The sequence below is a fragment of the Primulina eburnea genome, chromosome 14 (assembly GCF_022965805.1).
Source record: "Primulina eburnea isolate SZY01 chromosome 14, ASM2296580v1, whole genome shotgun sequence".
In the NCBI taxonomy this organism is placed as follows: domain Eukaryota; kingdom Viridiplantae; phylum Streptophyta; class Magnoliopsida; order Lamiales; family Gesneriaceae; genus Primulina; species Primulina eburnea.
The window spans coordinates 23,487,051-23,500,305 of NC_133114.1; the positions used below are offsets into that span (position 1 = coordinate 23,487,051).

The window sequence follows — 13,255 nt, forward strand, 5'->3', positions numbered from 1 at the left end:
TCGAGGTCGTTTCACGAATGATGTGAAAATTCCTTATTATATGTTTGGATTGGTGATAAGAGATATGTTCATTCGCTTGTGCAACGACACAAGTGTTTTCGCAGTACACGGGGACTGGATAAACTCTTATTAGAATGACGTCCAACTCTTGGATAAAATTCCTCATCCAAACTGTCTCTTTGTTGCAACTGATATAACAATGTATTCGGACTCAGTGCTAGAATCTACAATGATGTTTCGTTTGGAACTTTTCCAATATACAGCATCACCATTGAGCATGAATACAAATTCAGATGTTGATTTTGAATCATCTATGTTTGATTGAAAGCTAGAATTAGTCTAGGCTTCCAGTTTTAATTATCCACCTCTATGGACCATGAGCAAATTCCAAGTCATTCTCAAGTACTTAAAGAATATTTTCCAAGGCTTTCCAATCCAATGGATTGGGGTTCGATTGATATTTACTAGTAACACTCAGTCTAAAAACTATATTAGATCATGAAGATATCATATTATATATTATACTATCAATGGCTGATGCGTGAGGAATGCGGGTCATGATTTTTTCTCTTCATAAGTCTTATGTCATATAGACTTGGATAGAGTCACATCATGATATATTGGTAGATATCCACTCTTAGATTTCACTATAGAAAATCTTTTAGTATGGTATCGATATAAGTGTCTTGGGTGAACCTTAGCATCCTCTTCGGTCTATCCCTATAGATCTTCATTCTTAATATAACGATGCTTCAGCCGTATATGTTCAAGGATAATGTACTCTCTTCTCATATTTTAGTGGCAATAATCTTACATCATTCCAGTTAGCAAGATATTAATACCATAAAATGATAGGAATGTCACAACCATCCCACTAACTTTATTGTACAAACACGGTTCTTCAAAATTCTTAACAAAATCAAAATATCTGATAGGATTATCGAATATAAGGTTTCAACTTCTCAATGCCTACTCGAGATCATAAATTGATATATGAAATTCGCAAATTTTGTGGTTGCTTCCCACTAGTATATATTTATATTATATGAGACTATACTATATTATAAAGGATGAGAGTCTTAACCTAACTACTTTTTATTGTCTTGGTGTAACATTTTTAAGTGCCAAAAATACCCCTATAAAATACAAAAATACTAATATTTTATTTAATTAACATTTTAGTAAAAAAAATAAATTAGATGACCATATAACTCCTAATAAAAAAAACATTAATTTGAAAATAGTAAAATTTATCCTATTTAAATAATTATTTCAATTGTACAAGCCCACGGTACAAAATGTACAAATGAGCCACTAGTAGTATGTATACATGTGGCTATTTTATTCAATTGGAATTGAGTTCTAATAGAATTTGTCCTACTCTACATTTTCTCTAATAATTGGCATCAATATAGTAAAGGTTCAATGTAACATTCCCTTCCTAGGCTATATCAAGATTATTCTAGTCCAATTTTTCTTATTTTTTTTTATAAAAAAAATCGATTAACTCGATTATTATTTATCGAAATAATTGTTTTTTTAATAGCGAAATAATTGTTTTTTTAATAGTTCTGTTCGGTTTATTCGATTTTGAAAAAAAAAAATATACATTTGTATGATTTATTCAATTTTACAAATTGGATTTGATGGAATGATCCAATGGATTGTTTGAAAAATTCAAAAGACTCAATTTTTATTTTATCTTGGCAATATGATGTATTATCTCGGAAGAAGAAGGTGATTGGTCGTAGGGATATCCCCTCAAAATATCATCATTTCTGTGTGTACAAATCCACCATGGGAGACCCACCTTTGACCTTGATGTGGCGCCATACAAAAACAACCAAATTTCAATCAAAACCAACGGCCATAATTGCCTAATCCACAAAAACCATGCCCTTCGACACCGTTTTACACAGCCCTGATACCGATATCTTATTGTCGGGTCCGAACCGCTGAGTTTCATGGAGATCTCGTTCGTCTCGCGGACTCCGAAGCTGACCAGGGAGGTTTCGTATTGTGGTTTTGCTGGTGGTTTGGGTCATTTTGTGCACGTCCAAGTGCTGAAGAAGAGAACGGCGAGTGGTTATACGGTGGTGCGGGCGGAAACCAATGGCGGAGGTGGGGAGGCGGTGGAGGGTAGAGAAGGAAAGAGTAGTGCGGGGGGGTTCAACAGGGTTCCTGCTATGGAGGTGAGCACGTTGAATCAGAGCTTCAACGATGCGGAATTTCCTGTCTGGGAAAAGATTGGAGCTATTGTTAGACTGGGTTATGGAGTCGGTGAGTCTTTTTTGCTTTATTTGTCTAATCTCTTTAATGGGTTGCTGAAATTAGATCAAGAAGTTTACATGCGGGGTTCCCTTCATTAAATGGAAGTTTATTTCCATTTTAGAAATGGAAAATTATTTCTGATTATCTGATTAATGATGATTATTGAGTTTTTATGAGTAAATTAAAAAAAAATTATTAGAACGTTGAGATTTTGATTGTCTAGTAACTAAAATGATGGAATATACAGATTATCATAGGACAAAAGATGTTCGGTGCTAAATTTATTCCAAGAGCCAAGTCATGGGTCCGCTATCGTCGCTACTATGTGTAGCTATCTTGATATTGCCATTGTTATAATCTTTAGATTTTTGTTCAATGATAGTAGTTCGATGCAAAAATTAATGGTTCCGATTTGTAGGATATTTATGATAATAAAGTTAAATGTGGACTATTTGTTCTCTTTAACAAGATTTGAGTTGCATCGTTGTTTTTAGATCTAAACTTGGGCATAACAACGGATGTTCAATTCTTTATGAAAGCCTATGATTCTTCGTTACAAGAAAAACACATAGTATAAAGGCGCTACGATGTATTATGTCTACTGTATAGTGAGGCTTATCCTAGATATTGAGGTTTAGATTGGAAGAGAACTGTTTTTTTTTTCATGCAAAACTAGTTAATTTGCAATTTTGTGATCGTCTTTGAGATTTTTATTCCAATAGGTTCGGTTGAGCTTATATTGGTGTCGACATACTCGTTTTTAACTCACCTGCAAACTGATTCATGCCTTGAGTTGAATGTCGCTTCCACTACATTGAGTTCAATTTAAGTGAGAATCCATTTATTTCTTCACTACAAAGTGGACACAAGATCTGATGGTGAAGATTAGTTTTATAGATGTGAAAAATCATTATTTCCATGTTAAGGTCGTGGTATGATTCATCTATCATATACACCAGACACATTAATTATCAGAATGTGAGCCCTAAATGGGACTCGTGATCCATCGAAACATCTCACATCGGTGTCTGGCCGTGTAATTCTCGTTAGAATAGTTCCCCTTATAGCAGCACATGTTGCATCTCTTGCTATTTATTACTTTTTCTTGAATATACTTATTTGTTTGTGCACTTCAATCATTCATAATTTGATTTTGTTCTTTCCTGTGAGTAGTCTGTGATAATTTGAGTACGTAACTGAATCATGGAGAACGCTCTCTGATATAACTTTCACTTACTTTTTGGGACTTAGGTATATATGGTGCAATGGCAGTGGCGGGAAGATTTATATGCTCCCTTTCTGGTATTGATTGCATGGGAGGATTTGATCTCTCGTTAAATGCAATCGTTCAAGGGCTGGGATATGCAGCTCCACCGATTATGGCCCTTCTCTTCATACTAGATGTATGAAAAAGTTTTTCTTCAAAATCAACTTTCTTGTTGTGTTACAATATGTTTTTCCATTTCCAGACCCAGAACATCATATAAAAGCTTTAGATATCAAATTCAAAACCATTCCAACCTAAAGGCTGATGATTGTTTGAGAATCAACTCATATATGAAATCTCACAAATCTAGTCTTAATTGGATGGTAAAAAGCATACTCTCATGATTACAGGATGAAGTTGTGAAGCTATCTCCTCATGCTCGTGCAATCAGGGATGTTGAGGATGAGGAGTTGCGGAGTTTTTTTTATGGAATGTCAGCATGGCAGGTAAAAGCTCCGACTAAGTTGGTCTTTTTTTATACAACAGGATCGATTATTTCTAGATATTGGACCAGGGCCATGATTTTTTTTATGTGTTTACACAAGTAAAATTGGTTGTATCCCTGATTCGTTCTCCCCCTTCTTTCAGTTTATGCTCATAGTTGCTGCAAGCTCTGTTGGGGAGGAACTTTTCTACCGTGCTGCTGTTCAGGTCGATCTCCATATTCTGAAATATTCAAGGGGAAGTAAATAGATATTTTTAATGATTGACTGCTTTCTAGTGTAAGAAGATATTGTTCCTTGATGGTTTTTTTGTTTTACGTCGCTTATTTCAGGGAGCACTAGCAGAAATATTTCTTAGAGGAAGCAATTTGTTTGCTGATGCTCGAGGAATGACACTTTTGGTAAAATAGCTAAAATCACCCCTTAAAACAATAAAAGGTTAAATAATTCCATATCTGATTCTAACAGTCCATATTGAAATTCAGGCTGGTGTGTTGCCTCCATTCGTCCCATTTGCGCAGGCATATGCTGCTGTTATCACAGCTGCTCTTATTGGTTCACTCTATTACTTGGCTGCTTCTCCCAAAGGTACGTTGTATCAGTTCTCACGTTGACTTGATTGCATATACCTGTAACTGTATTATCTGAAATTCGAGAATTTTTTTTGTGCACATTCAGACCCCACCTATGTAGTTGCACCAGTTCTAAAGTCACGCTCTGGTCGTGAAGATCTGAGAAAGCTATTTGCAGGTTGGTCTCTCTCAGATATAGCTTTTCCTGTTGTCTACTGTTGGAAGTAACTCTGGTCATATTGTTCATTTACTCGTATTACCTGGCTTCAGAACTCTACCACAAATTTTTTGATTTTATCACTTTCTTGTATGAGATATTCTTGCTTCTGACTTGAAAACTATGGTATGCTTATGATGTGTTGTTTAACCCAATGAATATTATAGGAAATGAAGTATCATTTTGAAATCGAGGAATGTTAGCAATGCATGTAGTTTACTCCACTATGCCTAAGGAGTGAAACTTAATGAACTACTGTATACACTTGGGCACTTATGGAAAGTAAAGGATTTCAATCCACTAGTTAAGAAATTCATGATTATAATTTTGTTGAGAAACATTAGCATTTCATGTTGAAAGTCTGAGTTGAAAAGAAAGATCCAGACCCGATTTCTCAGAACATGTATATCTGCAAGTCATTGTAAATCCGGCTTATTTATCCTCTAAAAGTTGACAATCCACACCCTTTCACCTAATTTTTTGAGTGCATTCCTAATGTCTTAACTCATCTGTGCTAGTGACTCGTGAATATCTTTTCATTATACCGCTTGCAAATTTTCTGGATGCAAGTTTGTGTTAAGATTATCTGTGCTTACATTGTATAACACTTAATCTTACAGCCTGGTATGAGAGGAGGCAAATGAAAAAGATATACTCCCCATTACTTGAGGCGTTTTTGGCCCTTTATCTTGGATTTGAATGGATTCAGGTAAGTCAAGTCCATGCAGTTCTTTTTACTCCTGTAGGTAAGTAGTAACGTAATCAGGGGCTAACGAATGAGATTTTCTGTGCCCATGCGATGCACATCGGTGCATTAGATAAAGTAAGTGTGACTGACATAAGTCTCATTTAGGTCTACCATAGTCCAAAAGTGATCAGTACATGTGTTGGGAAAGTGATCAGTACATGTGTTGGGTATCACCAAGTCTCGTACATTTAGGACGGACAATAATGCGAAGATTAAACCCATTTTTGTGCGACAAATATTTTGCAACAACCAACAAAACAGAATCTTCTACGAAGTGAAATATGATGTTTAATTTGTCCATTGATGGTTAGATTATGTAAACTTCACAGTGGTCTTGTTTTTCGGTTTCTCATGGCTCTAACAATAATAGATCAAACATTATGTAGAAATGGTTTACGAGATACCAGGTGGATGGTTCTAATCTGTTTTCTTGTTTACATGTACATTGCAGACAGACAATATTCTTGCGCCTATTATTACCCATGGCATCTACTCTTCTGTCATTCTGGGACACGGTCTTTGGAAGATTAATGACCATCAACGACGACTACGACAACGAGTGAAAAAACTTAAATTGGAAGGTAAAATTTCAAGGAAATAATGAAGTCCAAGAAACTCGAGGAGTTGATATTTTGATGGTTGAGAATTTAATGGAAGTACAGGCAGGTATTGCAGAGTTTATGTATAAACAGAACAAGAATAGCTGGTTATAGAGGTACGAAGTATAGTGGCTTGTGAGAAATAGTGTGCAGATAATTTCTTGCTTTATATTGTACATTGGAGAAATGGGAAACGTTTGTTGCGTTTATTTACTTCAGAATTTTTACTAAACTTGACAACTTTTGAGGTGACTATTGCATTTAATGAGTCCTCATCAAAATTTCTGGTTGCAATCGTGGTCTGAAGTGTTGGAGCAGGAAATTATGTATGAAATGTTTTTATTTTTGTCCAAGTTTTAATTGTGCAATTAAATATTTTAGTACCATATGCATATACAGATGACAGATCTAATCAAATCTAAAAAAGAAAAGAAAGAGGTAAGTATCCAGCATTAGCAGACCAACATTCACTATCATACACTACTGAGATTCTGTACTAGAGGTCTAGAGCTTTACAATATTTATTGAAATATCATGGGTATTGTCTCTAATCTGTAAGATTCGAATCCTTTATCATATCTGGTACTTTCGAGGGTTTTTTTTTTAAAACTAATTCGAATTTTAAAGTTTATTTCAAAACTAATTTTAAAAAAAAAGATGTTGCAAAAGTAATGCAATCCGCGCTTGGTAAGCGCGGACGCTGCCAACGTGGAGCAGTAAGTGCGGACGCTCCTACGTGGAGGAGCGTCCGCGCTTAGCGGATGACCCTCCCACGTGGTGTCCCTCCATTCATCAAATCCTTATCCTATGCGCGTGTCCCTGCTCCATTCATCCAATCGTTATCTTAGCCGATTCCTTCTTCGTTCCTTCCCTCCTATTCTTTCCTCCTCTTATCTTTACTCTCTCATTCATCGGTTTCTCAATTGCTCACCAAATTTTTTTTTTTTGACAAAGTTGAGAAGATTTAGAGCATAGTTCAGAATGGCAGATAATCGAAATCCAGAAGATCCCAGTGTCCTCTATTTACAAGCGACACATATGTTATCAAGCGTGTCTTCGTTAACAGTTGATGATATTGTCAAAGTGAAGAGGTCAGACCATTTGATTTGGAAGTTGTATACTGATAATTATTTACACAGGCGTGTACTCGCATATTTAAATCATATGGGTTTTTATGGAGTTTTAGAATGTGGCTCTCAATTTCTTGATAATCATTTGATTACTGCGCTTGTTGAACGTTGACGACGCGAGACACATACATTTCATTTTACATGTGGTGAAACAACAGTGACATTACAAGATGTTTCAATAATTTGAGGTCTACCAATTGATGGTGAAGCAGTAACTGGAGTAGATGTGTCACATAAAGTTGAGGAATGACAACACACATGTTTGGTTATGTTGGGATTTTTGCCAGCTTCAAATTATTTGAAAGGTGGTCATCTATCTATGACTGCACTACACGATCATTGTATATCTAACCTTGTTAATGATGAAACTTCAGAAGTAGATGTTGTGAAATTTACTCGTTGTGTTGCGTTAATGATTATTGGAGGGATAATGTTCCCTGACTACCAAGGAGGGTCAGCTAAACTTATATTTTTGCAACTGCTACGAGATGTTGATAACGTGAAGTCTTATAGTTGGGGTAGTGCAGTTTTAGCATTTCTATACCGTGAGTTGTGTAACGCATCACGTATAGGGAAGAATACAATGGCTGGACCTTTATATCTCCTGCAGGTATCAGTAATGTGATGTGAATATTTAACATAATATTTTGGTTAAATTTTTTAATTTATAAATAGGTATGGGCATGGAGCAGGATTAAATGTGTTAACCCCGATCGAAATAGGTTAACATTAGTTGTACCTCCCGTTGATTTGGATGCTTTCATTCCAGTTTCTCCATATGGTGCACGGTAATGTTTAAAATTTATGGTGGTAATATCATATATATCTTGTTTATTTTGGTGGTAATGTTTTTTTTATAATTGTAGCATGAGAACATGGTATGCCAAAAATCGTCTATTTACCACACGAACAATCACTCGTTGATAACTTGACCACCTGCATATGTTGGCCACGACTTGGTCTTCCTACAGTTGCAACCGAAGCAGTTTGCTCACGTACATCATACTTGACAACACGATGTTCATTAGATTTTCTCGCCCACTTGTCATACATCCGACATGCATAATCTGACCACAGCTGATTTTCCTGAACCATACGACCACCTCGACTCACACGTTCAATAAAATATTGTACGCACCTCATAAGTGTCAAGTGTACTATGGCAGCTATAGGAAATCTACGAGCACCCTTCAATACACTATTTAAACACTCCGACATATTGGTTGTCATCACCCCACAACGCCAACCACCGTCATGAGCCAAACTCCATTTTTTTTCTCAATTCCAGCCAAATATCGGTGCACCAAAATGTTTTTATGCTTGATTGCCTCCATTATTGATTCAAATTTACAAATTTGATTTTGTGTGCCTGCCGTCCAGCATAAATCTTTCAGATGCACGTCTTTGAATTTAATGTTAAAGTTTGAACACACGTGTCTCAAACAAAAACGATGCACACCGTATGGAGGTTGAAAATATGGTAGCTCTGCAGTTGTGCGCACGATTCTCTTATGTCTATCAGAAATAAGACACATGCCGTTTTCAGCACGAACAACATGTCTTCCTACGTTCTCCAAGAACCATTTCCAAGAATCTGTTGTTTCTTCATCCACAATAGCGAATGCTAGCGGTAGAACCTGATTGTTCGCATCCAGAGTGACATCGATCAACATTTTATGCTTGTATTTGATATACAAGTGTGTACCATCAACACTAATTATTTTCCGACAATGCCGAAACCCATCAACACACGACCTGAATGCCCAGAAAACATAGTTCAGTGTCTTACTCATTTCATTGTTGGCTCTCAGATGCTTCCACTCTTGGATTATATTTTGACAAAGCGCACATATATTTGGGGAGTAATTGCACGGAGCTCTCCCATGTACCATAAGCAATTTCAATAGCAAGTTTCAAACTTCGTCATGCCTTCGTGTACGAGATTTGATATCCATATTTATCATTCACATTTTCGATGATATACTTAATCTCGTACGAAGGATCACAACGAACAACTCCCAGTAGCGTATGTGCCACCATATCACTGTTCAGATTCTTGTGGTCTATACCAACAGCGGTAGATATACATGTGTGAGGCCCACCATATTTTGTTATTTTCCAATAACCAGTCTGGGCCTTCAAAGAAGCACGAAGTCCCCATCGACAAATGACCGTAGAAGAATTATTTTTACAGCGTACCTTCCACAAATTGCATGTGCTAACCACGACACGGTATTCACGCCTGAAAACTCTGACTGAATAATCCTTGATAGATGCCATAAGATCATTCTTATCTTTAAATAACATATTGACGCATAATTCACCTCTATCCGGATTGTAATAGCTTGATTGCACTCCACAAGGAACATCGACATAATCATGAGACTCTTCACCAAAATATTTATTGAAAAATGATGGCATCTCAGAAGTGTTTGCTAGAAATGGTACGGTCTACTTCTGTAATGTGTCACGTGGTGGTTGTCGAGATGATGTACCCTCATCAGGATTTGTAAAAGTATTCACTTCATCATCAACATTCACTTCTTCTTCTTCATACTCGCTGTATGACATATCGGGTTCGGAATCAGTCCTCCAAATATCATCATTGTTGACCTGATCCGGACAACGAGCGCTCGTATCTAATGTTGGATTCGGCCAATATGGAGCATTATTTTGTTTCGACGAGACATTTATTTATTGATCCCAAGGCCCACTTACATCATCGAAACTCATATTATCGAGTCCTTCAGTAACCAGTGGAACATAAGATTCTTGCTCCTGGAAACCACCATATGTAGACGTACCGGGTCGGTTATAAATACCTGAATCAGATGCATGTGGAACGTAAGATTCAGGATCATCAAATCCAACATTATGCTCAATTGAATTTGCTTCCACGTACAGATGCAAACATGCATGTTGTTGTCACATTTCATTATGAACTGTAAAGCATCGTCATCAACGAGATTGACTTCAATTTCATGCCAAGATGCTCTCTCCATGAATGAATACTTTGTTGACATCTTCAGAGAAAAATTCGCTGGATCGATTGCTAACATTTTATGCACAACTTCAACTAACTCCATCAAATTAGTAGATCCTAATACTCGTATTGGTCTAACAAATGGAATGCTATATTCAATCGATCCATTATCGCTAATTATATGACCACCAAAATATAATAGTACGTTGATGTTAGACATTTTGTCAATGAAAATTGAGAAAAAATTTAAGAGAAAGTTGATATCTCGTTCCTCGAATTTTTCATCAATTATATAGGAGAATAAAATGTGAAGACTCTATAGCTTCGAATCTTATTTGAATTATTGGTCTTCATGTGATTTTAATGAACGCCTTTCACGTGAAGTTGTCAGGTATCGACTTAATGAACGCCTTATCTTTCACGTGAAGTTGTCAGGTATCGACTTAATGAACGCCTTTCACGTGAAGTTGTCAGGCACGATAATATGAATGAACGGATATTAAAAATCGAAAAAATATAAAAAAAAAAGTGGGAGCGTCCGCGCTTCGAAAGCGCGGACGCTGCTCCACGTAGGCAGCGTCCGCGCTTACCAAGCGCGGATTGCATTACTTTTGCAACACCTTTTTTTTAAAATTAGTTTTGAAATAAATTTTAAAATTTGAATTAGTTTTAAAAAAACCCATATTTTCTAAGGCAAAAACTTGTATGAGACGGTCTCACGGGTTGTATTTGTGAGACGGATCTCTTATTAAGATCATCCATGAAAAATATTACTTTTTATGCTAAGAGTATTACTTTTTATTGTGAATATGACTAGAGTTGACCCGTCTCACAGATTAAGATCCGTGACTGTCTCACGTTAGACCCACTCATTTTCGAATATGTAAACCCAACGATCGGATTATCGAGTAGAGTCAGTATGACTTTAAAGGGGTTTTTGTGATATGGTAGATGTCACAGGACGCATAGCAAACATACAATCGGTATATAATAATACGATATTGGGTGACCATCCGTGGCATTTTGATTTGTATGTATCCAAGAATCTCGACCTGCTGAAAGCTCATCAAGATAATTTAACATGAAAATCACTATAATGATGCAATAGCACAGATGATGATCGCAAAGTTCAATCAACATACGAATGGCCTACATGATATGTGAATTACAACTTAACCTCTGGTACTTGTTGCAGCTCTACCCAAGTGTTTACATAGACAGTGAAGAAGAATCGAGGTTGTTTGGCATACTTTGCTTATTTCTGGAGCAGAAGCAACGGCATGAGAGAGATAAAATCAGCATCCGAAAAATTGTAGTGTCCAAAAACTAGTACACAAAAACCCCATGCATGATTGAATTAATTTATTTATTTAGTTAAGAATTTAAGCAATCCATGTTATGTGTTAAATTATTTAAAATGTTATATATTAATTTTATCATGCAATTTAAAATATTTTCTCGAGCTTAGTTTTCAGACGAATATTCGATGTCGAGCCGGAGAAAGGAGACCGAAAACGATTAAGATGTTAAAAATTTAGTTATATTTTTATTTTAAGTCAAGAAAATATTATTTTAAAAGTTTTGTTAAATTTTAGCATGTACGAGCAAAAATGTAATTATCGGGTGGAAAAAAAACGTTAAGCATTTTGTTTAGAAAAATTAGAAAATAAAGAATTTAAATACGACCACTCGAAATAAAATGTTTTAATAATTATTTTTATGACTTAATTAGTTAGTATTTAATTATAGGTAGAATTTTAAAATTGTAGGACTTAATTTAAAATTTTGAAAGGCTATATTAGTAATTTAAATTGTAAGGACCTAATTAGTAAATTAAATTAGTGTTTTAATCAAACTAAAATACCTAACTAATATTCTATTATATATTGAGGAGTCCTACCCTGATTCCACATGCAACTCACGCACACAACACACACAAAATGCACACAATGTACACAAAGTTTGGCCGAGAGTTTCATGTAGGGCAGGAAGAATTTTTTTACTCTTCTTCTATCAGAGGCTTCAGCCGAACACTCCCACCATCATACTTGATAAATTTAGCCAGTTTTTGAGCTATAAAACGTGGCAAACCGTCTCCATGGCTTCCGTTTTCCCACGTGTTCGTTTGTTTTAACACTAAGATGTGTCTAAACCTTTCTTTAACGCATTGATCTTGTTATATTATGTATTTTGATACAAACTGTGAATGGAAAATTCGTTGGTTTAATTGTTTGAGTGATGGTTCATCACCAATATTGGTTTCAGTTCTTATATGCATGGAGTTCACGATTTTCTTGAGTGTTCTTGATTGGAGGCTTCGTTGGGTTGCTGTTGTTGGTCATGGTAAGGTTAGTTTGTGTTGGGTCATGGTTGATGGTTGGTAAGGGCTAGACACGGTCTGGTATGGCATGGGTTAAGGGTGGCGCATGCTGTCATTCAATCGGGTTGGGTTGTTCTTGTGTTTCAATCCCATGGTTCAGTGCAGGGCCTAGACCTGGGCTCGTGGCTATGGTTTGGGACGTGGATAAAGGTCCAAGGGTGCGCCTACTTAGGGTGGTTCACGGTATGGCTGGCCAGGAATAGAGCTGGGACAGAAACACACAGTTGTGCTCAGGTTGAGCCATGCGCAGGGCTGGTCACGACTTTGTGGTTTTGTGAGGTGTTGCGTATTTTCTGAGTTTTAATATATGTGAGTAAAGTATCATTCCCACGAGGAGTGTGTAAATAAAAATATATCAGTGCTTATAATTAAAATAAGCGCGATTTTATCTAGAAGAATCAATTAACGGTTTGGTCTGCTTAAAACGAATTAATTGCAAATAACTATTAATATAATCACCAAATTGAGAAATATTAATGAGAGAAAATATCTAGAGGAGTTATTTCACTAAGTTTCCACGATAATTATTCCAGTGTGCATTTATATTAATGAATTTCAATTATTGCCAAGAACACTTAATTATTTTATTTCTCATTTCCCAAGTGACGAATAAATTGTATCATTCAAACTTCGATCCAAACATTC

At 36.1% G+C, this 13,255-nt stretch overlaps 1 protein-coding gene across 1 annotated transcript; it reads left to right on the top strand.

Annotated features, from left to right (window-relative positions):
* The first annotated feature begins 1,805 nt into the window (after window positions 1-1,805).
* Window positions 1,806-6,349, top strand: LOC140811731 (uncharacterized). The gene is made up of 9 exons (XM_073169787.1): window positions 1,806-2,280; window positions 3,523-3,674; window positions 3,889-3,984; window positions 4,127-4,189; window positions 4,314-4,382; window positions 4,467-4,569; window positions 4,660-4,731; window positions 5,391-5,479; window positions 5,970-6,349. The coding sequence occupies exons 1-9, from the start codon at window positions 1,965-1,967 to the stop codon at window positions 6,117-6,119; spliced, it is 1,110 nt and encodes a 369-aa protein (XP_073025888.1). The 5' UTR covers window positions 1,806-1,964; the 3' UTR covers window positions 6,120-6,349.
* The last annotated feature ends 6,906 nt before the right edge of the window (window positions 6,350-13,255 follow it).

Bases quoted from the DNA above. Each gene is read 5' to 3' on its own strand.
- LOC140811731 (XM_073169787.1), top strand. From the start codon at position 1,965: ATGGAGATCTCGTTCGTCTCGCGGACTCCGAAGCTGACCAGGGAGGTT. The intron at 3,675-3,888 runs GTATGAAAAAGT...TCATGATTACAG, and splicing joins CCCTTCTCTTCATACTAGAT to GATGAAGTTGTGAAGCTATC. The intron at 4,383-4,466 runs GTAAAATAGCTA...ATTGAAATTCAG, and splicing joins CTCGAGGAATGACACTTTTG to GCTGGTGTGTTGCCTCCATT.